Source organism: Taudactylus pleione, unplaced genomic scaffold (genome assembly GCF_031769625.1).
Source record: "Taudactylus pleione unplaced genomic scaffold, aTauple2 ptg000122l, whole genome shotgun sequence".
NCBI classification, from domain to species: Eukaryota; Metazoa; Chordata; class Amphibia; order Anura; family Myobatrachidae; genus Taudactylus; species Taudactylus pleione.
The window spans coordinates 13251481-13277987 of NW_028284524.1; the positions used below are offsets into that span (position 1 = coordinate 13251481).

Here is a 26507-nt window from a genome sequence, read left to right on the forward strand (position 1 = left end):
AAAAAAATAAAAATGTAATTTGAAATTGAGGTTGAGGCTTGCAGGCACTAAAGTTTTTATATATATATATATGCATACATATTGGGACATTGACAGAATTTTCATATTTTGGCCTCTATTCACCACCACAATGGCTTTGAAATGAAACAAACAAGATGTGCTTTAACTGCAGACTTTCAGATTTAATTTGAGGGTAATTACATCCAAATCAGGTGAACGGTGCAGGAATTACAACGGTTTCTATATGTGCCTCCCACTTTTTAAGGGGCCAAAAGTAATGGGACTATCAACTCAAAAGCTATTTCATGGACAGGTGTGGGCTATTCCCTCGTTATTTCATTATCAATTAAGCAGGTAAAAGGTCTGGAGTTGATTCTAGGTGTGACATTTGCATTTGGAATCAGTTGCTGTCGACTCTCAATATGAGATCCAAAGAGCTGTCGCCATCAGTGAAGCAAGCCATCATTAGGCTGAAAAATCAAAACAAACCCATCAGAGAGATAGCAAAAAACATTAGGTGTGGCCAAATCAACTGTTTGGAACATTCTTAAAAAGAAAGAACGCACCGGAGAGCTCAGCAACACCAATAGACTCGGAAGACCATGGAAAACAACTGTGGTGGATGACAGAAGAATTATTTCCCTGGTGAAGAAAAACCCCTTCACAACAGTTGGCCAAATCAAGAACACTCTCCAGGAGGTAGGTGTATATGTGTCAAAGTCAACAATCAAGAGAAGACTTCACAAGAGTGAATATAGAGGGTTTACCACAAGATGTAAACCATTGGTGAGCCTCAAAAACAGGAAGACCAGATTAGAGTTTGCCAAACAACATCTAAAAAAGCCATTACAGTTTTGGAACAACATCCTATGGACAGATGAGACAAAGATCAACTTGTACCAGAGTGATGGGAAGAGAAGAGTATGGAGAAGGAAAGGAACTGCTCATGATCCAAAACATACCACCTCATCAGTGACGCATGGTGGTGGTAGTGTCATGGTGTGGGCATGTATGGCTGCCAATGGAACTGGTTCCCTTGTATTTATTGATGATGTGACTGTTGACAAAAGCAGCAGAATGAATTTTGAAGTGTTTTGGGCAATATTATATGCTCATATTCAGTCAAATGCTTCAGAACTCATTGGACGGCGCTTCACAGTGCAGATGGCCAATGACCCGAAGCATACTGCAAAAGCAACCAAAGAGTTTTTTAAGGCTAAAAAGTGGAATGTTATGCAATGGCCAAGTCAATCCCCTGACCTGAATCCGATTGAGCATGCATTTCACTTGATGAAGACAAAACTGAAGGGAAAATGCCCCAAGAACAAGCAGGAACTGAAGACATAAAACTGAAGGGAAAATGCCCCAAGAACAAGCAGGAACTGAAGACATTTGCAGTAGAGGCCTGGCAGAGCATCACCAGGGATGAAACCCAGCGTCTGGTGATGTCTATGCATTCCAGACTTCAGGCTGTAATTGCCTGCAAAGGATTTGCAACAAAGTATTAAAAAGTGAAAGTTAGATTTAGGATTGTTTAGTTTGTCCCATTACTTTTGGCCCCTTAAAAAGTGGGAGGCACATATAGAAACCGTTGTAATTCCTACACCGTTCACCTGATTTGGATGTAATTACCCTCAAATTAAAACTGAAAGTCTGCAGTTAAAGCACATCTTGTTTGCTTCATTTCAAAGCCATTGTGGTGGTGAATAGAGGCCAAAATATGAAAATTCTGTCAATGTCCCAATATTTATGCACCTGACTGTATATATGTTTCATTTCCTTTTTTATGGTGTTAAATTAGGTAATGGTTCTGATTGGTGCAAGGATATTAACAGTTTATTAGCAATACTTTATTATACTTCCAACTGAGGGGTACTGACATTTGTGCATTTATACTATATTCAGGGGTGTATTTATAATGGGGGAAGGGTGTGCAGTGCACACGGGCCCCTGCACCCATACTTTTTTGTCATACTTACCTCTCTGATGTACCACAGAGTAGCGCTACAGAAAACACCTAGAAAATGTTTTTTGCGTGTTTTGCGCGTACACCACGCCAATTTCTCAGAGGACTGCACATGCAAAGTAGACTCCGGGCACACTCTAGTGCCCAGAGTCTGCTGCTTCTGTCAGTTCGCTGACGGCAGCCGGGGAGAGAGGAGGGGGCCCTGGGTGGGGAGTGAACACGGGCCCTTCCTCTCTTAATACGCCCCTGACTATACTTGAAGTATCACTTGGTTGCAGCAATATGTTTCAATTTAGAGACAATAGGAGAAATAGGTTCGAATTTGATTCTACCACTGGAGACAGTGATCTCCTAGATGAAGATTTGGATAACATAAGGAATACATTTGGAAAAGATCTCTTCAAGGAGAAATACATCACCCATCAAATAATCTTGAAAGCATTGAGAATAGATAAGAGAGCTTCATTCTTCACAGCTACGGAGTAATTCAGAAAAGAATGAAATTGTTCATTTATATTAATCTTATTATTGAAGATAGGAAGAAGGAACAATAAATGAATCATTAATTTTCCGAACTCACTGAATGTAGAGAAATAGAGGCAAAAATAGAAACTACACTTATGAAGTTGGAAAAAACATTAAGGTAAAGGAAATTGAAAAAATTCCATAGGAACAAAAATAAGATGACTTCACAACAATGGGGATAAACAGGTTGGAGGGGTTTAAATCCACTCAAGAAAAATACCCTATAAGGGGAGGGTTAGGAAAAATTCTTCACTGTATACTTCTAGAACAGAGGTAGGATGACTTAGAGATCGTACAACACTGGAACTAAGATACCCATAGCCTCGCCAGAATGAAGGAGAAAAAAGTACTATTCTCCCTATATTACCATATTACACAATAGGTATGACCCCCTGAAAAGTGCTCTCCATACACCACCCTCAAAAGTTTTTTTAGGGGAGAGGAGAGATACCAGGTACTAAAGGTGAATTATAACACTAAAAGGGTGGTGTAAAGAAGCCTGTTAGGAAAGGAGAGAGGAAGCCAAGAGATTGGCTTTAGACCCAAAGATACTGTGGACAGGAACAATTACATGATCCAGTCATTGATGATAAAGTGAAAGTCTTTCATTTAAGTTCACATGTCCTGAAACACCATGAGGAGTCTTTACATTAAAAAGGACTAAAATAGTCTCCTTCCGCTAAACCTGGTGATTTTGATATATAGATATGCAGAAATTCATTAGAAAATTGATTATATATATATTTTTTTTAATCAAAAGAGGGGAATGAGGTAGATGGCGAGACGGAAGAAATGTCCACATCCACATTCAAGCCTAAATACCTCTATTTTCCCTTCCCATATGAAAGGAAGCTTTTTTGAAGCTTTTTAGGCACAAGTTGTTAGAATACCTTAATGACAATGGGGCAGATGTATGAAGCTCTGGAAAGTGATAAAGTGCAGAGTGATAAATGACCAGCCACTCAGCTCCTAACTGACATGTTAGAGCAACGTTTTTCAACCACTGTGCCACGGCCCACTAGTGTGCTGCCAGCGGTTGTCAAGTGTGCCATGGCAGTCAGCTCAGCGCACTTGTACTGTAGTGTGTTTTATTCCTGTGGAGGCCAATGTAGTGTGTTTTATTCATGTGGAGGCCAATGTGTGTGTTTTATTTTTATGTAGGATCCAATGTTACTGTTTTTTCATTGGTCATGCACACCGCATCGCTGGATGGTGTGTCTTGGCAATTTTATAATCTTGTGTAGTGTGCCTCAAGTTGAAAATCACTGTGTTATGGTGGGTACACACTACACGATATGCTCCCTGAGCGATATTGTGTAGTGTTGTCCCCGGCAGACTGTGCTCAATGTCGTTCATGACATTGAGCACAGTCGCTGAACGATATCATTAACGATATCGTTCAGCGCCGGGCTCTCTCCCCCATTCCCTGACATGCAGCAACCTGACGAGATCGTCAGGTTGGCCTGCATGTCAGCCCAATGAACGATGACGAACGACCCGCGGGAACGCGCGTCGTCGTCAGCGTTCATCTTTTTGGGGTTAAAAATGGACGATAAAGTGGACGACTGAACGATAACGATATCGTTCAGTCGTCCACTTTATCGCCCAGTGTGTACGCACCATTAGAGGCTGTTTGAAAAATGACAGTTGGGAGCTGAGTAGGTGCTTGTTTATCTCTCTCCACTTTATCACTTCCCAGAGCTTCATACATCTGCCTAGAAAGATCAAATTCAATCTCAGTTAAAAGGAAAGGCTGGCATTGAAAAAACTAAGAAGAATGATCATAAACAAGCCAGTGGATATGAGTGGAGGTTTGATCCTTATGAACGTGGCCGATTATAAGAGATAGGTGATGAGGCAATCTAACAAGGCTACATACAAAAGGTTAAAGAAGGATCCGACTACAGATTTTTTAAAGAAATTAACAGCATTGGTTGATATGTATGTCAGCAATTGTACCTTGAATATAAATTTTTGGTGAATGATAAACCAAGACCATGATTCGGGGACTATAGTTTCAGGGGTAAATCCGTGACAGCCAAACTTTTGGAATTCATAGATTTCTACCTCCAACCTTTACTATTAAAAAATAGTACCCATTTGAAGGATACCCATTATATTTTAAACAAGTTTTTGGATGACTTCCGGTGGGCGGGTGCATCCAGCATGGCCGCTTTTTAGTCAGCTCCTTACAACAGGCTTTGAATCCTGAACCTTCCTGCAAAACTTTTTGACCTAAGGGCTTGTTTGGGTCTTCCTAGTATTCCCCATTACTTGGGGGATCTGGGGATACCTGTGTAGCCCAGGAGCACCATTTATTTCCCCGGAGTTTGGCCATCAAACTCGATGGCCTGAATGACCGCCGACAATCATGTTTGGCGCAAAATTACCCCATTAGCTGTCAGCTTTCCCTGTGAGGTTCTCTGCACCTGACTCGCAACCTTGCAACGAAGAGATCACCTACCTCTTATCTGCCAGTGGACCCAGACGTTTTGCCTCCAATCTGCATGGATGTGCTGTGTGAGCTCAATGCTGGCGAGACCTCATGGTTCGGGCTGTTTCTGACTGATGTGCGGCTCTGACCGTGTGCTTCTCACTGACTCACCTGCTTTAGCCATCCTGACTCTGGCTTGCGCGGCTCCTGTGGTTTTGATGGGAACTCGTGGTGCGGCTGTGCACGGAAGATCTCTGCAGTAGCCTGGCACCCGAATGCGGATCCCAACTGCTTTTGATTACGTGGTGGGGCTGGCTGAGAAGACCCTGCTCTGTCGGGACCTCGTGGTGCGGCTGAGCACTGAAGACCTCCGCTGTAGCCCGTCACACGAGTGCGGATCCTGGCTGCTGCTGGCTGCATGGTGGGTCCGGCTGTGAAGACAATGCTACCTGCACTTCTCCCTATCCTGTTTGCTCAAGCACTCCTGTATCTGACCTGCGTGACTCTTGTGGCATTGGCAGGACCCAGTGAAGCGGCTGTGCACCGACGACATCGGATGGTGGCCTACACACCCTGATAGCCTGCTGTTGACTCTGGTTAGTGAGCCCTGCTGGTGCTTACCCCTTCGGGACATACTTGAAGGAGACTCTTGCCGCTGCCCGTGCTCCTAACGCTCATTACAAGCTCACCTCAGGATACATCCATTACTTACCAGCGTTTCCATTGCCATGGAGATCCTGGGACGGCTGGCGGTTATCCTCTTCCTCTGAGGGATCAGCGACACAGCTGCCCTGGGCTGCGGCTGCTGGTGATGCCCTTTCCTGGCTTCCCCTACTAGAGTCCTGGTCGGTGAGTCAAAAGGTGTCCCTGGCTGACTTGGTCTTGTGGATATCTGAGTTGGGGGAGAGGGACTAGAGGATTATATAGCTACTGAATCCGTGTTGCCCTGCTGGTCCACATTGCATTACATTCGGGACTACTGCTGTCGTGGATTAGACTCTGCGATTAATAAAATACACTCAGGCTGGTGTCCTGGAATACTCGTGGGGCTGATTGAGATAGACTGAGAAGACGGCTGCTGATCATCTATGCTTTGGTCCTAATCCAGTGTGTTATGCCCGTCCCTTGCTAAAAATACTGCTTCAACTAATTCATTTCTATCACTTTATCCTCCTACCTCCCTGTGTGCTCTCCTTGCTCCCCAAACCCTCTTTTCTGTCCCTGTTCTTAAACACCTTTCTTTTGTCTGTCTTCTTATTTAATTTGATCTATTGCATATTGTGAAGATTTAGAGGTTAAGCCAAACTAGTTTTATTGGAGAAACTATATTATTGTCGGCTGACACAGGGTTAATATTCATTTTCCTCAAATTGCATTGTGCCTAGTTAATGTAGTGCTGTACTGTTTCAGGTGATACTGCATTCATGTTTTGTTGTCCTTAGCTAGAGGGTAAAGCGATTATACTAAGTGGTTCAATAATTAATACACATTTAAAGTATAGTGTAAAATTTATCACACTGAGATGAGATAGATCAGAACGTCACATATTTTTCGAGTGGTATCTATTTTTGACTGCAGCTCACTGCCGCCATCTTGAGGACGGAGTGACAAATAGCAGTCTCCGGACATTTTGACCTGTGTATTGGTGGATTTCTGACATCATATATAGCCCATTTGAATAGTATTGCTGCCACCTAGAGGCTGAAGCAACAATACATTTCATCAATTTAACCTGTTCAGGTTATCATGAAGCTTTTATAGGCTAAAGCTGGCCACACACTAGAACAACTTACATCCAACCAGCCAACTTGTTGATTGGTTGGAATGAAAATCTGGTAAGGAATGGGAGTAAATGATGATCAGAAATTTACTCCTAAATGCCAGAAAACAGGTGAAAATGGTCGTCAGCCAAGTTTGTTAAATGTTTGATTTAAACTATTTGTTTATACAACAGTTTTGGTCCATTTTTCAGCGTCTGGGAGCAAGTTGCTGTTTGTATTCCTTACCAGATTTTCATTCCAACCAATCTACTAGTTGGCTGGTTGGACAGATAATCTTTAGATGTGTGGCCAGCTTTATACACACTTGTCATGAAACCAAGACATAGGATTGAAAGTCTAATGTCTTTTTGACTGCACAATGCAGACGTTTTTCAGGTAATATGATTGCAACATAGCAGAGATTCGTACCTATCTACTCCTGTACTATTGTCATTCTCATACCATTTTAACACCATGTTGAAATATTTTGACCCTTTCAAATTTCTCTGATTGTTAAATATCTACCTCGAGTGGATTTATCAGCTGATTTTTTTATTTTTTTTTGTCAGGTGATGGACAGATATGTCCGCAAGTCCACTCCTGCTGTATCTTCTATAGCAGTAGTTGTCAAACTCGGTCCTCAGGACCCCACACAGGTCACATTTTGCAGGTCACCCAGCAGATGCACAGGTGTAGTCATTACTCACTGGCACAGTTTAAAAGATCCACAGGTGGAGCTAATTATTTCACTTGTGATTCTGTGAGGAGACCTGGAAAACATGCACTGTTTGGGGTCCTGAGGACAGAGTTTGAGAACCTGTGTTCTATAGGTCAACTGCTAAAATGGGTAAAGTGAATAAAACAGCAGCCAAAGCTGCCCCTACTTCTCCATCACATAGTGACACTGCTGAGCTGGAGCCTGAGGGAACTACATCATTAGGTCATTACCCTCAGAACCCACCATCAGTTATAGAAACAGCACAGGAAATTTCTAAAATACTGATGCCTTTAATAGATAAAAAATTGGATTCTCTCCAGTCAGCATTTGATGCAGCAAAGATAGATTCTAACACCTCCAGACTCAACGCTTTAGAACAAAGAGACAGTGATATAGAGGATCAATCTCATGAAATGCAACAAACAGTGAGTACACAATCAGATAGTGTACAATCGCTCCTGGTCAAAATTGATGACATGGAAAATAGACTTAAGCTGGCCACACACTAGACCAACTTTCATCCAACCATCCAACTAGTTGATTGGTTGGAATGAAAATCTGGTAAGGAATGGGAGTAAATGATGATCAGCAATTTGCTCCTAACTGCCAGAAAACAGATGACAATGGTCGTCAGACAAGTTTGTTAAATGTTTGATCTAAACAATTTGTTCACACAACAGTTTTTGTCCATTTTCTGGCATTTGGGAGCAAATTGCTGATTGTCATTTGCTTTCATACCTTACCAGATTTTCATTCCAACCAATCAACTAGTTGGCTGGTTGGATGTAAGTTGGTCTAGTGTGTGGCCAGCTTTAGGCGAAGTAACCTGAGGTTTATTGGGATACCTGAACGAATAAATGGTCAGGCCTTGATACATCTTGTAGTTGATAAAATACCTGAAGCCTTAAATTTATCAGAGGACTCAATCCTTCCTCATGTGGAAAGAGTTGATAGAATAGGCCTAGATAGGTCAACACCAAATACTAGATCAAGACCAGTGATCGCAAAGTATCTAGACTACCGAATTAAATATCGGATACTTGCGGGGTACCGAAAACTACATGCACTGATAATAGATGGTTTTAAGTTACTAATATTTCAGGATGTTTCAGCAGCAGTTGCCCAGAAAAGAAGGGAATTCTCAGATGTTTGCAAGCTATTGTACGAACGCAATACCAGGTTTGCATTGCTGTACCCGGCGAAATTGAGTGTGCAAGATGGGGGTCAAACATTATATTTCTCTGATCCCAAGATAGCTAAACGTCACTTTGGTATTGGTACGAACCAAGAAAGATCACCACATAGATGAAATGATAAGATTATACTGAAACAACTTAGTGTATAATTCTAATTCCCGTAATCAATACTGTCATTTACAGGAGTAGATTATTTATACTAAAAGTGATGGTATTGCGCAAATAGCTAATTGTGATCTAAAATGTTATGTTAATTGATATAAAGGAGCATTCCTCATTTCAGCGAGATTTTTTGTTTTTCTATTGTATCATTATACATTTTACATATTATTCTATAGAATATGTTTATTAGTTCTGGTGCGCATCACAGGTTACAGGTGATGACCACCTCATGGTTACACAGTTGGGAAAATAAAAGAAAAAGGTGGAAATACTGCACAAGATTGTATAATGTGTTTTTTTGTTAGTTGCTTTATTTTTTTCTTTATTCTTTATTATTTTATTTATGTTGGATTCTCTCTCGCTCTCTCCCCTCCTGGGAGACACTGGAAACAAAGGGTTTCTTTACTTCAAAAGTAGCGGTCTCTGCTTGCTGGGACAGAGTACCGCGCTTCAATTTGATTGTGCTTATTGAATTTTTTATCCCACAACAGGGTATTGGATAAGAATACTGGGAAATCAGGGGCCCATGATGGTAAGTTGAAATTTTTGGCCTGGAATGTAGGGGTTTTAAATTCCACGATTAAGCGAAAAAGAGTAATAACTCACCTGAAAAAATTTAAGTAAGATATTATATTTTTGCAAGAAACGCATTGGGCAGAGGTTACATTTCCACATTAAAGGCATCTTGGATAGGGGAGTGCATCAAAGCTGGCTGTTGTAGAAGGGTCAGGAGGGTTGCAATTCCATTTCAAAGAAACTTGCAATATACTATCATAAACACCATAGCTGATCCTAATGGTTGTTGATCATAGATGTGGAAATTTGGGGCTCTCGTTACACTGTAGTAAAACTATGGGCCTGATTCAGACCCACTCGCGAGCGGCTGTCCGCTCGCAAGTGGGTCGATGGTCTGCACTGAGCATGCGCATGACGGAGGGAGCTCCGTCGTGCGCATGCGCCAGACGCGACGAGCGAAGGACTTTCCTTCGCTCGTTGTGTCTGATCAAAGGGGGCATGCTGTCGATGTTGATTGACAGCACGCCCCCTTTGGTGGGCGTGCCGGGGGCGTGCCTCCTGGACGGGGGCGTTCCCAAGGGAACGCCTACCGTCAGAAGCCGGCCCACTGACATCACTAGTGATGTCAGTGGGAGTGATTTTGGCTCTGATAGAGCCAAAATCACTCCGGGCCTTGCGGTTGAAAAACTCAACCGCAGGCTCCGGCTCGCAGTGGCGATGGTCAAGACCATCGCGGCCATCAACCTGCACGCTCGTACAGGCTGTGGGTGGTGACCCACAGCTATACGAGCGTCCAGGAGGACGCTCCATAATTATGGAGGACGGCCCTCATTCAGAGCGTGCGCTCTGCACAGAGCGTCCGGCTCTGAATGAGGGCCTATATGCGCCGAATGTTTCACCTCAAGATTTTATGGGTCAGATGATGGGTATTTTAGTACAACGTACTAGTTACTCCTTAATAGTGGCAGAAGGTTTCAATTCGGTAGAAAATCCATTAATAGATAGTCAACCGACCCCACAATCATCTAATTCGGCAATATGGAAACAATTCCAATCCTTAAAAGCAAACCATCACATTACAGATGTTTGGAGGTTATTAAACCCTACAGATAAATCATATTCATTTTATTCTGCTGTCCATAGATCTTGCTCAAGAATTGACCTGTTTGTTGTTTCGGGCAGCATAGTGTCTAAAATACAAGAAGCTGGGATACATTCTATTTTAATATCTGATCACGTGCCTATCACTATAACATTAACTATAACACAGCCAAGGGGAGGCCTAAGACATTGGCGATTTCCGTCTTCTCTATACAAATTAACCAAATTTAAAAATTATCTACTTACACAGTGAATGAACTATCAAGACAATAATTTAGAGGCATGAGATACGCCAACAATCTTCTGGGGCGCATCCAAGGCTGTAATGCGGGGACAGATCATGAATTTTGTCTCTAAACAACGGAAGGATCAGGCTGCTGTGTATAGATCAATGTCAGAGGCTCTCACTTTAGCTTTACCGAATTATATAGCAGACCCTACTGAGCTCTCTAGGGAAACATATGTTCAGGCGAAACAAATATTAGAAACACACCTTCTGTCCCAAACTAAAAAAGATGTATTGTATGCTAAGCATAAGTTTTATAGATGGGGGAACAAAGCAGGAAAACTGCTTGCTAACATGTCCAAATCCTGGCGGAAAAGAACTTACATCACAGCCACAACCAATGATGATATTGTGCAAAAGTTTGAGGAATACTATAGGGACTTATATAGTGACCTTCCTTTTAATCAGGCTCAGCATGATGCTCTAATCACTGAAGATTTGTTGCTCTTATTGACTATAGAGTCGCTTGCAGGGGAAAGAACACTAACTGAAGTGTTGTCTGTCATATCACAATTAAAGCTAGGGAAATCATCTGGTCCAGATGGATTCTCTAATGAGTACTACAAACTATTGCAGCAGCAGGTGGCGCCGGTCCCGAAGGAATTATTTAATGATGTGATAGATAACAAATCCCCATTTCAGTACTTCACAAATACTACCACAGTGTTGATTCCCAAACCACAAAGAGATACACAAAAACTAGAATCATACAGACCTATCAGTCTATTGAATACAGACAGCAAATTATTAGCCAAAATTATGGCGACCCGCTTGCAAACTATTTCACCTGATCTATTAACTCCCCATTAACTGGGATTTGTAAGGGGACGCCATTCGGTTTGAGGGGTTAGAGCAGCAGTGGCGGTATCAGCAAGACTATCCTCAAATTCCACTAACACTTTGTTCAGTCTGGATACTTCAAGGGCATTTGACACAGTGCTATGGCCCCACTTATTTAAAATATTACAAATGCGTGGGTTTGGCTCTTCATTCATCGACTTAATCAAATATTTATATTTATCCCCCATGACGACACTTTTAATAAATGGATGTAATAGCAATCCAATAGAAATGTTCAGAGATACAAGGCAGGGGTGCCCCCTTTCACCTCTTTTATTTGATCTAGCCATAGATCCCTTAATAAGAATATTAGAAAAGGACTCTTTTTAAAGGGATCAAAGTAGGCTCTAGAACAATAATAACAGCATTTGCTGATGATATAATGCTTTATATTGCTAATCCTCATGATAGTATGGCTCACATATTTGATATATTAAAATATTTTGAAGAAATTTCAGGATTTGCAGTGAACATAGGCAAATCAGAGGCCCTCTATCTAGGTTCACGCAACTCAATACCACATTTACTGGACAACATATCACTTAGGTGGGCCAGAGACAGGATCACTTATCTGGGCATTATACTTTCTAACAATTTAACAAATAAATATTCCTTTAATTATACACCTATTATTAAAAAAACTCAGATGAACTAGAGGGATGGAAGGGTCTATGTCTATCATTTATGGGACGTGCGAGCCACATTAAAATGATTTTGTTCCCAAGACTGATGTACTTGCTACAGGTCTTACCTTTGTTCATTACAACAAAGGATTTGAAACTCTTGAGTAAGATTTTTAGATCTTTTATCTGGAATGGCAAACTACCTAAAATAAGCCTTTTGAAATTACAACAACCTAAATTAAATGGGGGAATAAGATTTCCAGATGTCAAATTATACAATAGAGCAGTTATGTTTCGCTATTTGTCCAATTAGATAAACGGAACAGAAAACTATCCTAACACATCACTTGAGCGGGAGTTTCTTGAACAAAGGGATCTGATTACATTTCTACACCTTCATGACCAAGAGCTACCTATTAGGGATAATCCACTGTTGTGGAATACAAAACGACTATGGCAGGCCTCAATTCACATAAATCATTGTTCCTTCCATATGTAAGAAACCCTGACTTTCCAGCTGGACAGGTGATATATCCATTTATGCTATGGCAAGTAGGAGGTATTCAGAGAATAGGATGTTTGGTGGATAGAGAGGCACATAGAGTTCTGTCATTTCGTGAAGCTATGGAAAAATATAATACTTTGTCTGGATACTCTATGGCCTTCCTGCAGGCGAAACACTATGTCAATACTGTGATTCAGGTGTTTGCAGAGGGAGATTGGAATAATCCAATAGATAGCCATTTTAACAATTATTTTTTATTCAAGGATGAATTTTACATCCAACAGGTTGGGACAGCAATGGGCACTAGATTTGCCCCTATTTATGCCAACATTTTTATGGGTCTCTGGGAAGATGAGAACATATGGCATAACAATGAGGCAAACCTAGTGTCCTGGTCTCATTATATAGACAATATATTTTTTATTTGGAAGGGTGATCATTCCATTTTAGATAAATGATGTACTTTTTTAAATACAAATTGCTGTAATATCAAATTGACTTGATATTGGACTTCAGTCAATATTATTTTATAGAAATTAGCATATATATTAAGGATAGTGAGATACATAGAAAAACTTATCAAAAACACACAGACTACTTAGCTTAAATTCATGCAAATAGCTGTCATCATGCCAAATGGCTAAACTCCATTCCTAAAGATCAACTTAAAATACTTAGATGCAATTGTACGGTTTCAAATATTTTTGACCAGCGGGTGTGGGATGGAGAGATAGTGTCAATGGTGAGTCACTCAATAACAGCTGTCACAACTACCGAGGCCGGTAGAAAAATGCAGCTGGTGTGCCTTAGGCTGAATGGGTATGTAGATGAAAAGCAGTCCAATCCTTCCTTGATGCGTTTCTCTCCTATGTCAGGAGCAGCTATAGACTGGGATCTACGATTCACAAACGCTCTCTTTCTACCAGTGAGGAGCCGCTGAAGCGGTGTTTATGTAAGGTACTCATTATTAAGGATCCCACTGATAGAAGGGAGATTGTGGATATCACCAGGAGAACCTATTTGGCACATTTTCCATCTTAATCAGTGCCTCACACACCATTTGCCTGGCTATCAGGGATATTAATATTGTGTTTGCTGTGGGCCGTCATTTGTGACTATACACGTTTCATTTACCCTTGCAATATACCCTCACATCCTATAGAGGGGATTTAAGAGTATCTCATACATATATGCACTAGTATATACAAGTCTATCTAAAAGTTGCTTTTTGGTAACGATTGTGTCCTAGAGATTATTTATATGTTATGATTATATACAGTATGTTTTTATTGGACTGCAGTTCATATTTATGTATAATAAATTTATATGTACAATTATCATACAGTTTTTTATTGTGTATTGACACCTGCGCAGACACCTATTTTTCTCTTTTTGCATCATTTGTGAGGGTGATTTGCAGGAAACCCTCTGGGGTCAGCAGCAGGTGCATATACCTAACAGTAATTGAGCAGTCAAGCGCACCCAATATCTTTTTGTTTATATATTTTTTTGGAGCCTTTTTATGCACTTGTATCTTTGTTTTTTGTATATTAATGCTGGAGCAGGGATGTAGCTCCTATATTACTTGTGCCACATAGGCAGCTTCAACTGTACACTGAGGGTACTGACATTATCATCATTACTTTAACTGGTACTCATCCTCACATTTGAAGAGGATGTGGAAATGGTGAAAGGAGGCTTCTTTACGATTAGTGTCAGAAATGTGAGAATCACACATAGCACTTGTGTACACCCTTAGAGTCTGCTCAAGGATCTGTAAAGTTTGTGAACACAGTTTGTTCTTTTTGTGCACTGATTTACCTGTTTTAAAGTTGACACCTCCAGACTCAGAGCGAGAAGGTGCAATGCTACAGAAGATTCCTATGTTTGGCCCTGAATTCCGCAATGGTCATTCTAGGGCATGAAAGAACAGTAGCAGGACCACCGTTCACAAAGAAAGGCCATGGTCTAAGCCTTTCCTTGCCATTGTGTGTGGTGTATGGCATGCATGCAATTTTACTTATTTTTGGCAGTAAATTATCCCATGTAGTTAGCGGTTATGTCTTCAAGATTGTGAAATACTGTTGAGATTTGATGTGTTCTTTCTTAAACCTTCTTTCCCCTTGACCACCTTTAGTAGATATTGAAGAAGTACTAAGACTGGTAGCAGCATTAGTTATGGGTTGCTCCTGCTCTTCTATCAACTGAACCATGATTAGTTTCAGGGACGTAACTAGTTATTTGAAGGCCCCATAGCAAAAGTTTGTAAGGGCCCCAATGTACCACTCAGTGGTGAAAAATGTATATAACACATGTTACTTTGACAAGGAAGATGGGCCCCCCAAAACTCTGGGCCCTATAGCAACTGCACCCCTTGCACCTATGGTAGTTATGCCCAAGCCCCCTCATCACAGCCCCCTTTATCAAAGCAACCCTCAGCACAGCCCCTCACATTTTACAACCCTTCACAGCACAGCCCCCCACAGCAGTCTCTCATAGTACAGCTCCCCTCATCATAGTCCCTCAATCACAGCCTTTCACATCACAGCCCCCTCACAGCACAGCCACCCTCATCACATCCCTCCCACACCATATCTCCTCACACCACAGCCCCTTCATCAATGCCCCCTCAGCACAGCCCTTTACAGCACAGTATCTCACAGCATCGCCCCTCTCCCCGCCAGCAACAGCAAATTTACCTGCTGGTTCTTGCACAGGTGGCCCAGCCCCTTGGAGTGCAATGCTTAAGTTACCTTTCCTGCCGGACCCAGACCCACTCTGCCGCCTCGGAGTTGTGTGGTGTCACTGGTGTGTGTCACTGCTGCGCAGCTCCCTTTCTGCTGGGTGTGGACTTCCTGAACTTGGCACCACCTCTTTTCGAGAAATAGGCGGGCCACTCTATTAGCTGTGACAGGCAGCCGGCAGGTTGCCTGTCATGCATGAAAGCAGCGTTGTGTGACGCGTTTAGGGGGGCGGGGCCACAGGTGACAAAGGGTCCACAGACCGATCGACCCGCTGGGAATCTTCCTGCTGGAGATAATGGCCAATCCGCCCCTGCACACCAGGAACAGAACATATCTCCTTTGTGAGAATTGTTTTTAGGATGCAGATGATGGGGGGATTTTTTTTAAAAAGGGATGCAGCAAAGCCAGAAATGCGGTCAAACTCCAGAAAATGCCATTTTCAGGAGATTGGGCACTATTCATTAAGGATCACAGCTGCAATTACTCACGCAGTTCTGCTGCGAAAATATGCTAATGTTTGCAACTGCACAGGCAGCACAGAGAAGCCCACTACCACTTTCTCACATTCACAAGACCTCGCAGTCCTGCATATACATTGGTAACATCGACCCCTCACACAGAATTAAAGCAGGCCTGACCTGTCTTAGAAATTGCAACTCTTGTCCCACGCAGTGAGTACTCAAGCTCAGTATGCCGTTGCAGTGGCTAATTTATGCACGCCCAGGAAACGGCGTTCAACTGGACAGGCACGTCTGCGTTTCTGCAAACACTCCCTTGTCACCACCCCCAAATCTTGACGTCCGCTCACCCACTCTTCGATGGCTTTCTTTCTACGTGCGTGATTGTAGTGCAATCGCAATGCTATCATGAGCACTGTGGAGCAGTATGCAATGCACAGTACGCACCATAGACCGATCTGTGTACGTGGCTGCAATTACCCTCCATGCTGAATCAGCCCTTTGACCACATTTCTAATATGCACCAAGCTTCATGGTTATGCAATCTTCTACAATCGGATCCCTCTCAGCACCACCAGCGGCATGCGCGTCCTTCTGCACAGACCTGGAAGTCCCTCACTCGCAAAGGACGGCTCTTACTGAGAAAGCTGTCCTTTGTGATTTTCTTCGTGCATACCAGAGTAATTAAAGCTGACATGTATGCGAAGACTGGTTAGATGCATCGCATGCAAATTGAAATGCATCCTGCATCCCACCCCAGGTCTCAGAATTGTTTTAAGGTGCAGATGATGGGGGAAATGATCAAAAAGGTTAATTTAAAAAATGCAAAGAATGTAAATGTTTTTAAGAAAATCTTGAAACATACCTTTTTCTTCTTATTATTGAATGACTATTATTTTATAGATGTTTTTTGTTTTATAATGAATACTATTGTTTTTTGTTGCTGTATCATGTTGTGAGGAAAAATTATGGTGCATTTTATGTAAGATATGTGCTAAAAAATAAAATTGATTGATTGACTGACCTATACATATTCTTGGAATACCAAACTATAAAATCATATTCTTTTTCATAGTGTGCAAATCTAAATATTGCCACCTGTTGCATTTCACTTGCAGTATTTGATTCTTTTCTTTAGTATGTGGAGACAATTTTATCACAGGCTAAGGGGTCTATTCATCATCTCTTAATTTCTACAAAAGTAGGTGAAATTTTATATTTTCACCTATTTTTGTAGACATTAAGTGCCAGGGTAATTCATCATTCTTGTAACGCAGGAGATGTCACTGATGTCTCCTGGTTACAATTGTCCCCCAATAATTAACAAGTTCAAGTTCAGAATAAGCATTTTTTTGGAACTTGACACTGATACTGTACGCCATCCTGGGATGGCGTACAACATCCGATACAGCAGAGGGATCTGAAAAAATCCCTCCCTGCAGTGTCCTCTTACCTTTCTGAAGCTGCCTTCTGGCTCCCCCAGCTCTCCTACAGTAAACCGGAGGCAAGAAGGAGGGCACAGCAGCGGTGGCAGGGGGACTGACACTGCGGGCTGCACTGTTTCAGCGGGAGTCACAGACGGCAGAGGGGTCAAGGGACAGGCAGCGGGGTCGGCCACGGATAAGCGGAGGGGAGCTAGAAGATGAGCAGGTGAGTGTGCACAGAGGGGGAGGCGGAGCTGGAATCCTGGTGCTTCACTGTCTCTTCGAAGCCTGTCTTGAAGCTGCGCATGCGCAGCTTCAAGACAGGCTGCGAAGAGACAGTGAAGCAGGAGAAATGTCCCCTTATTCCGAAAAGTTGTGTCCACAAAAGGAGCAGCTTTTCGGAAGTGATAATTAAGTATAGGAGGCATGATAAATGCCTCCAATACTGGAATTGAATAGACACCTAAATCTCCTGTTCAGGTTCCAAGTGTAAGCACAAGAGTTTTGAGGGGGTGATTACAAATGTAAAATACAGAATCTGTGCATTAAATGTGAACAATGAAGGATTTGTACAGGTGGTCACGTTAGCCACTCCCACAACAGGGCCTCTATGCAAAGCAATACAACTAGAACACCTCAAATAAAGAAGCTATTTCATCATGGACAAAGACGCAGGCAACAGCTTATTGTAAAATAAAAATCCAGAGTGGAAACAAATGGTCATAAATGCTGTTTATTTTAATAACCTTCTTTTCTTTGTACCTTTTATGCAATATTCTTGAATGGGGTGTTATAGTTTCAGGCACTTGCAATCCCCATCCCCATAATAACTGTAGGCTATATTAAACAGACTATCCAGTATACTAAAAAAAAAAAACAGTTATTGTTAGAATTAAATATGTTGTAAAGTCCAATTAAACTTATGCTTGAAGTTTAATTTTTTTGTTCTTTACCTAGATTAACAGGTTCCACATTACATTCAGTTGACGTTAAAAGGTGCAGAGGTGTAAACCTGGCTACCTAGCATTCGCCTACAGCCGTTTTGTGAGCTCATCCAGTATTTAGCAAATTGAATTTACAGGAGTTCGTGACGTCACAGAGGCAGGAGGCATAGTAGTGAGCATTAGTATGCTGCATTCTCATGAAAATTGGTTTGGCCCACAAAATTCCTGCCTTTACTACAGATAGACAACATTAACACTTAAATATATATAAATAAATGTTGCATATATATAAATCTGTAATCACTGTGGCCAAAGCAGGAGTATGTTTTTCTTGATGCTCGTAAATATTTAAGAGCAACATAAGGCTGCATACACACAAATAATTATGTATCTTCTCATATGCATCAAACTGAGCTGCTTCCATTGTAAACTCGGAATAAGGATCATTAATCCCTAAGAATAATATGTCTACAGTTGGTAAGGGTAGAATAGGCCATGAATTAATACAAGAATACAAGATAATAGGGCAGTATACTATAGGTGTTTCTTCATTCATTTCTTCTAAATGACATTTATGCTGCCTTCAATGTGTGGCCAATATGCTTAATCCGAGACAGACCTCAGGAGCATGAAAAATGATGTGAGTGTGCATGTAGACCTCCAGCATTGTACTGTGAGAAATATCCTGTTATTAGTAGGCACATTAGCAAATGTATGGTACAGGAAAACACTACACTACAAAGTAGAGAGCTCTAGAATACTGTTTAATACTTATCGGTGGGTTTTCCAACAATTTCCTTTCATGGAATTTGTATTGTGATCAGTAACACTGTTCATGCTGCAGGGGGCAGCACTGCCACATTGTACACAGCTTGGGTTACAGCAGTAACACTTGCTATGCTAATCAGCAAAGTAACATTTTATACAGAATAGCACCAGAATATACACCTGTACAATAAATAGGTAAAAAATAATTAAATATATTTATACATCTATATGAACAAATCAGTGGTCTGTAGTGACGTGCAAAATACAGCCAGACAAACAGCAATGAAGCCAGGCTTTTAGTACTGACGCTGTGGCTGTGCATAAAGGGGGTAGCTAGAGGTAATCAAGTAGGGTCCTTTAACTCTGTGTTTCCTCAGCAGGATTTGCTGTCTCTTTAATACGGATGTAAACAAACACAGTGGCTGGTGGAATCTTGGTGCCATCCTTGGAAAGGAGATGAATATGGCGGTAACCTGTGTGAAACACAATATAACCATTGATAAATTTAGCGATTTAGACCTGAGAACACATTTCCTATTGTGCACGGCACTGTTGCATGTCACAAACTGTTTTCATACAATATTATTTGTACAGCTCACTGCTTAACTATTCAGGGCCCTCCCCTTGTTTGACCACGGCCCTGAAGGGGGGGGGGGCGACAGGGGCGGTCATCCCTGGGCCCCCACAGGCAGGGGGCCCCCACACTACTGCGTGCAGCAGCACATTTAGTCTGGGGCTGGGCGGTAGTGTGGACGGCACATAAGTGCCGTCCGCACTATACAGCACAAACACACAGCCCTCGCACCGGCAGCTGTGTGTTTGTTTTAGCAGCGATGAGAGTCTCTCCCATCATGCAGAGCGGGCCGGCCCGGGAGGACGCTGGACGGAGGAGCAGATGCCGGAGCGGGATTAAGGTAAGTGGAGATTTTTTTTTTCTCTCCTGTGTGTGTGTGTCTGGCCGGGGGGCAGGGGGCGACGGACTACTCCTAAGGGCACTGCTGGGGGTACTTCTAGGGGCATTGCTGGGGATACTACTGGGGGCACTGCACAATGCTAGGACCACTGCATAGAGGGGGGGAGTACTACTAGACTACTAGAGGCACTGCTGGGGATACTACTGGGGGCACTGCACACTGCTGGGACCACTACTATAGGGGGACACAGCATAGAGGGGGGATCACTACTAGGGGGACTACTGTTGAGGGGGACTGCTACTGGGGGCACGGCTGGGCTGGGCTCTGTGTGGCTTGAAGGGGGTCCCCGCAACTTAGTTGCCTTGGGGTCCCACAAGCCTTAATCCGGCCCTGTGTTTGACTTTCCCCCTACCTTCAAATCTAGCACCCAAGAGCCTGTCCTCGTGTAATCCATAAATACCCTGCCTGATTAGCAGCAATGGGCCTCTGGGCCTGATTCAGACCCGCTCGCGAGCGCTCGCAAGTGGGTCGATGTTGCCCAAGTGCGCATGACGGAGGCGGCTCCGTCGTGCGCATGCGCGAGACCCGAATAATTATGGCCAAGCCGTCGTTATGGGTCTCGCAGCAACAGGGGCATGCTGTCGATGGTGATTGACAGCACGCCCCCTTTGGTGGGCGTGACGGGGGCGTGGCTGCCCAGACGGAGGCGTTTCCAGTGATGTCAGTAGGAGTGCTTTTGGCTCTGACAGAGCCAAAAGCACTCCAGGGCTTGCGGCAGACGAGACCCTACCTTAGGGTCTCGTCGCAAGCCCGATGGTCGCGATGGTCTTGGCCGCTCGCTATAGCTGTGGGTGGTCACCCACAGCTATGCGAGCGGCCAGGAGGCCGCTCCAAAATGTAAGAGGGCCAGCCCTGATTCAGAGCAAGCGTTCTGTCAGAGCGTCCGGGCCCCTGTGCACTGCTGCATGCAGATTCCCGAATCTGTGCGTGCGTAGGACCTATTCTGCACTCGGGTCCTGCATGATCGGTCTTAGAGCAACAGCAGACTGTCAGTGATTGACAGTCTCCTGCTGTTTAGGGGCGGAGAGGGGGCGGTGACAGTCTCCATTTTCCAAAACGGAACGTGTCGCCGCCATTGAGAGTGAAGACGGAGATTTCCTGGCCTCTTTTGGACATCTGTGATGGCCAGCATGCATGAAGCTGGCCAAGAATCATGCAAACGATCCAAAGCTGCATCCATGGACGCAGTTCGGATCATTAATGCATGCAGGAGGCATGACACCTCCTGCTGCATTAACATAATAGCAAGGACAAAATTGCAAAGCTGCTTGCATGCAGCTGTGCAATTCCGTCCACTTCTGAATAACCTCAATGTATAATAGTTAATGAAGTTATTCTGCTGGTTTTACATTTCAGATTTAAAATTTAAAGGAGAGAATTTACTTATCATCTGTATAACACCTCCGTATTATGCGGCACTATACAGAGAATAACGAGTCTAATAAATAAGAACACCACACACCAGACGTCCTGATCAGTAAAAAGATACTTTAACATTGCAGACAGTGGTGTGAAGTTTTCCCAGAAATTTGATAGCATCTGATGAACAATGGGCCTGATTCAGGTTGGATTGCAAGGCTGTGTTCGCACGCAGCCAGCCGATGTTTGCATTCTGTGCATGTGTATAAGACGCAGTGCGCATGCGCAAACCGGCCACTGCGATCGGGAAGCGATCGCACTCAGCACGCAGTGTCCTCACACAGAGGTTGATAGGAACTGACCGTTTGAGGGTGGTGAAGTGGGGTGGTCAGAGAAACGCAGGCGTGCCTGGGCATTTAAACGCTGTTACAGGGGCCTGTATAATTAAGCCCCTGCGATAGCATACGCTGGCAGAGGTCTAGATGGCGACAGAAAGTTTATCAGGTTGTGCGGTAGGGTCAGGTCAACCACAACTGTGCGAATGGTTCCGATGTTATCGGTGTTTTCGCTGACTTGCGGGTGCATGTTATGGGAAGTGGGCGGCTTTATACAGTGGTGGAAGTCTTGGATAGAGCTGCGGTTGCCATGCGATTGCATTCATTCAGTGGCGGAACTCCCGGAGACAATGGAGCCATTTGCCGCCAGGCGCCAGCCCTGAAGGTGGCACTTGGCTCCATTGTCACCTGGAGCTGCATGGAGAAGGAGCGCCGCTGATCGGTGCTCCACCTCCAGTGGTGTAACTACAGAGGCTGCAGGGGGTGCGGTTGCACCCCCTGCACCCTCCATTTGCCAGGCGCCCGCTCAGTGTGTTACCAGCGGGCGCCCGGCTCCTTGTCTCCCCCCGGCGGTAGCCGGAGGACGGAGCTCTGGCTTCCGGGTCCCACAGTGCCTATGGGAGTGACGTCATGACGTCACTCCCATAGTTCCGAGGATCGGGCGCCGGGGACGGACTGCAGCAGGCACTGGAGTGGGGTTTAAGGTAAGTATTTTTTTTTTCTTATTTGTTTGTGTGTGCGCGCGGGGGGGTGGGGGCACTACAGGGGGCTTACTACTGGGGGCATTACAGGGGGCTTACTACTGGGGGCATTACAGGGGGCTTACTAGTGGGGGCACTACAGGGAGCTTACTACTGGGGACTTATTACAGGGGGCTTTCTACTGGGGCACTACTGGAGGCACTGCAGGGGGCTTTTTACAGAGGGCTTATTACAGGGGGCTTACTACTGGGGGCACTACAGGGGGCATTACAGGGGGCTTACTACTGGGGGCATTACAGGGGACTTACTACTGGAGGCACTACAGGGGGCTTACTACTGGGGGCACTACAGGGGACTTTGTACAGGGGGCATTACAGGGGCCTTACTACTGGGGGCATCATATGGGGGCACTACAGCAGCATTACTACTGGGGGCATCATATGGGGGCACTACAGGGGCCTTACTATTGAGGGCACTACAGGGGCCTTACTATTGGGGGCACTGCATAGGGGGACCACTACTGCAGGTACTGATTATGGGGACCACTACTGGAGGCACTGCATAGGGGGACCATTACTGGGGGGGCACTACATAGGCGGGCACTGCATAGGGGGACCTCTACTGAGGGCACTGCATAGGGGGACCACTACTGGGGGCATTGTATAAAAGGAACTGCATGGGGGGGCGGCAGCTGGGGCTGGCATAGGTGCTGGGGGGTGGTATATTTTAATTTGGAGGTGAGGGGGGACACCAACATTTATCTTGCCTCCGGGCACCTGGGATGAAGTTACTCCACTGCATTCATTAGCATATTTTTGCAGTGAGCGGGGTGTTTGCGAACGCAGCCTTGCGAACCAACCTGAATCAGGCCCAATGGTTGATGTTTTTTGAGTAAACGGTGCTGCTCACACACTGTACAGAAGGTAAGGCTTGTGCTCTCACTAAAAGAGATCTGACTGTAAATGTAATGTATTATCAGCACATTAATACAACTACAGTGTGCTTCATAGTGCACATCATCTCTGACATTTCTTCACTAGCTCACATAGTAATATATTCCATCTTAGACCTTATTATGGTTCAAAAAGACAGAAGATTATATATCTTATATGCACACATACAAATAAATAATAAATGCCTCATTTTTACCCTATTGAAATATATCAGAAAATTATTTTGCTGGGGGTGCAGCAGTCTGTACAACCAAAACGACTATTTGAAAAAAGAAGAGAAACAAGGGGTTGTCATAGTAGGCGCACAAAAATATATTTGAATGTTAAAATGTAACTTTTATTAGTTCTTTATAAAAATACTTATTCCATATCGTACTGGTTAAGTCTGTTTCGCAGTGAAATATATGAGTTAAGACAATAGTAGTATCTGTGCTCAAATAAATAGTGTGTTTATAAAAAAGAACAAAGCGTCTGTATTTTTGTGTCTAATTTATCTTAATAGTGACAATGTAACTGACCTCTGGTTACAGTGTATATACTTTTATAAATCGAAATCCAATATTCTTGTGTATTTATAATGATTTATCATATTATTCAGGATGTAACTCATCTGACATTCCCATGTATAAATATATTCAGATAGGTATATAGAACTCCTTTACCCAAAAGTATAGGGAAATATAAACAGAGGTCAGTTACATTGTCATAATTACGAGATGGAATAAGTCTTTTTATAGAGAATAAAAGTAAAATTTTAACATTACAATATATTTTTGTGCGCCTACTATGACAACCCCTTGTTTCTCTACCTTATTATGGTTTCCTATTAATTCTGATATAGCTCCTCACTGACGGGCATTAACACTCCATATGACACCAAAGCTTTCTTTTACATATAACAAAATACCTGTATGAAGCCTATGTAGTCGTAGATATCATATATAAACGTCTCATTTAAACTTTATTTATTTTATGCAAAGCGCCATTATCTGTTAATCTCTACTTTTTTCCCATCCATCACTAAAGCTGCTAGGCTCCTTTGCCTATATACAGGGCATCCTCTCACTCAGGCCCCGATTCAGAGCCGGACGCTCTGACAGAGCGCTCGCTCTGAATCAGGGCCGGCCTTCTGTTATTTTAGAGCGGCCTCCTGGCCGCTCGCATAGCTGTGGGTAGCCACCCACAGCTATAGTGAGCGGCCAGGAAGATGGTCGCGATGGTCACAACCATCGCGAGCATCGGGCTTGCGACGAAAGCACTCCCACTGACATCACTTGTGATGTCAGTGGGGCCGGCCCCAGACGGTAGGCGTTCCCATGGGAACGCCTCCGTCTGGCCAGCCACGCCCCTGGCCCACCCACCAAAGGGGGCGTGCTGTCAATCACCATCAACAGCACGCCCCCTTTGTAGCGAGACCCATAGCGACGGCTTGCCTGTTGCTATCCGGGTCTCGCGCATGCGCACAACGGAGCCGGGTCCGTCGTGCGCATGCGCACTGGGCCAACATCGACCCGCTTGCGAGTGCTCAGCGCTCGCGAGCGGGTCTGAATCAGGCCCTCAGTCTCCACCTGCATGAAGAAGTGGAGGTGCTCCTCCATGAAACGTGTTACTCTTGGACACTGAATTGTGAGAAAGACTATTTTAATTTTTTGTTTTATTTTAACATTTCAAATTGTTTTTAGCTTAAATGTTATTATTAGCAGACTTTTTAAATTACTATTTTACCATTTTTACTGTGAATATTCCTCTGATACTAAAATGTAATTATTGATTGTTATTTGTCTCCTAATAGGACTACCTACGTTCTGAGGCCCTGATTCAGAGGCACTCGCTATTTGCGAGCGCTCGCTCTGAATCAGAGCGGGCCAGGTTTTTTTACACCTTCCTCAAGGCTGCTCGCTAAGCTGTAGGTTACCACCCACAGCTTTAGCAGGTGGCCTGGCGATGGTCATGATTATTGCGACCATCGGGCTTGCGACAAGACCCTTGTGGTAGGGTCCCGTCCACCACAAGCCCCAGTGAGCTTCCTGCTCTAATAGAGCAGGAAGTTCACTACTGACATCACTGGTGATGTCAGTAGGGCCGCCCACAAACGGCAGGCGTTCCTTCAGGAACGCCTCAGTTTGTCCAGCCACCCCTCCCCTGCACGCCTACAAAATGGGGCGAGCTGTCAATCACAATCGACAGCCACCCCGTCTTGTAGTGATACCCGCAGCAAGTGAAAATTCACTCACTACGGGGCTCGCGCACGCACAGTGCACCCACCGCGCGTGCACGCTGCCCGGCCATCGACCCGCTTGTGAGCGCTATGCGCTCGCGAGCGGGTCTGAATCAGGCCCTGAGTCACATGCAATGCCTATATTTGAATAAATGGTCAATGTTTTTCATTAGAAAGTCACACAGTGCATGCGCCCCACTGTGTGTATGCACGTAGTAGCATTTGCGATGGAGACACGCGATATCCGAGTTGATATGCTGTTCCAGATTTGGCTTGATTTATGTTCTAATGTAGTATTTTAAACAATGTAAGGGATGCTTGTTCTGTACATGTTGCGGTTTCCTAGGATACTCTGTGTAAACCCCTAGAAACCAATAGACGAGGCCTTCCACCAACAACAGCCACCCGCTGTTCCCTTAGAACTGAGTACATTCACTGGTACTTAGGTGGCTGCCTGGACTTAAACTCGGAGTAGTAGCAGTTTACACAGATCTCCTAAGAAGACCAAAGTTAAATGTGACACAAACGAGAGCCGGTGGCAGAGAGGCGACTAGCTCAGCTGGTGATGTGGCAAGTACCACTGGTGGTTATGCACCGCTGGTGGTATTGATGAGGCTAATGTAGCCGGTGGTTTGATACGGCAGGTTCCGCTGGTGGTTGAATGCGACTAGTGCCGTCTGAGGAATAGATGAATTGCGGCTTTGTGGGGACCATAGTGCAGCTTGGTTAGCCTTGATGTGGCTATAACAGCCGGAGGAATTGATGAACTGATGCGGCCTAGTGAAGACCGTGGTGCAGCTTAGTTAGCCATGGTGTTGCTATAACAGCCGAAGGAAAGGATGAACTGATGCGGCCTGGTGAAGACCGTGGTGTGGCTTAGTTAGCCGTGGTGTGGCTATAACAACTGGAGGAATTGATGAATTGCTGCAGCCTTGGGAAGACTGTGATGCGGCTTAGTTAGCCATGGTGCGGCTATAACAGCCGGAGGAATTGATGA

At 44.0% G+C, this 26507-nt stretch overlaps 1 protein-coding gene across 1 annotated transcript in view; it reads right to left on the bottom strand.

Moving 5' to 3' along the window:
- Positions 1–18013: 18013 nt before the first annotated feature.
- Positions 18014–26507, bottom strand: part of PLCD4 (phospholipase C delta 4) — a 95116-nt gene continuing 86622 nt past the window's right edge. The window contains exon 16 of the mRNA XM_088472415.1: positions 18014–19443. Within this exon, the coding sequence (XP_088328541.1) occupies positions 19328–19443 (116 nt within the window). The 3' untranslated portion in view covers positions 18014–19327. The remainder of the gene's footprint in view (positions 19444–26507) is intronic.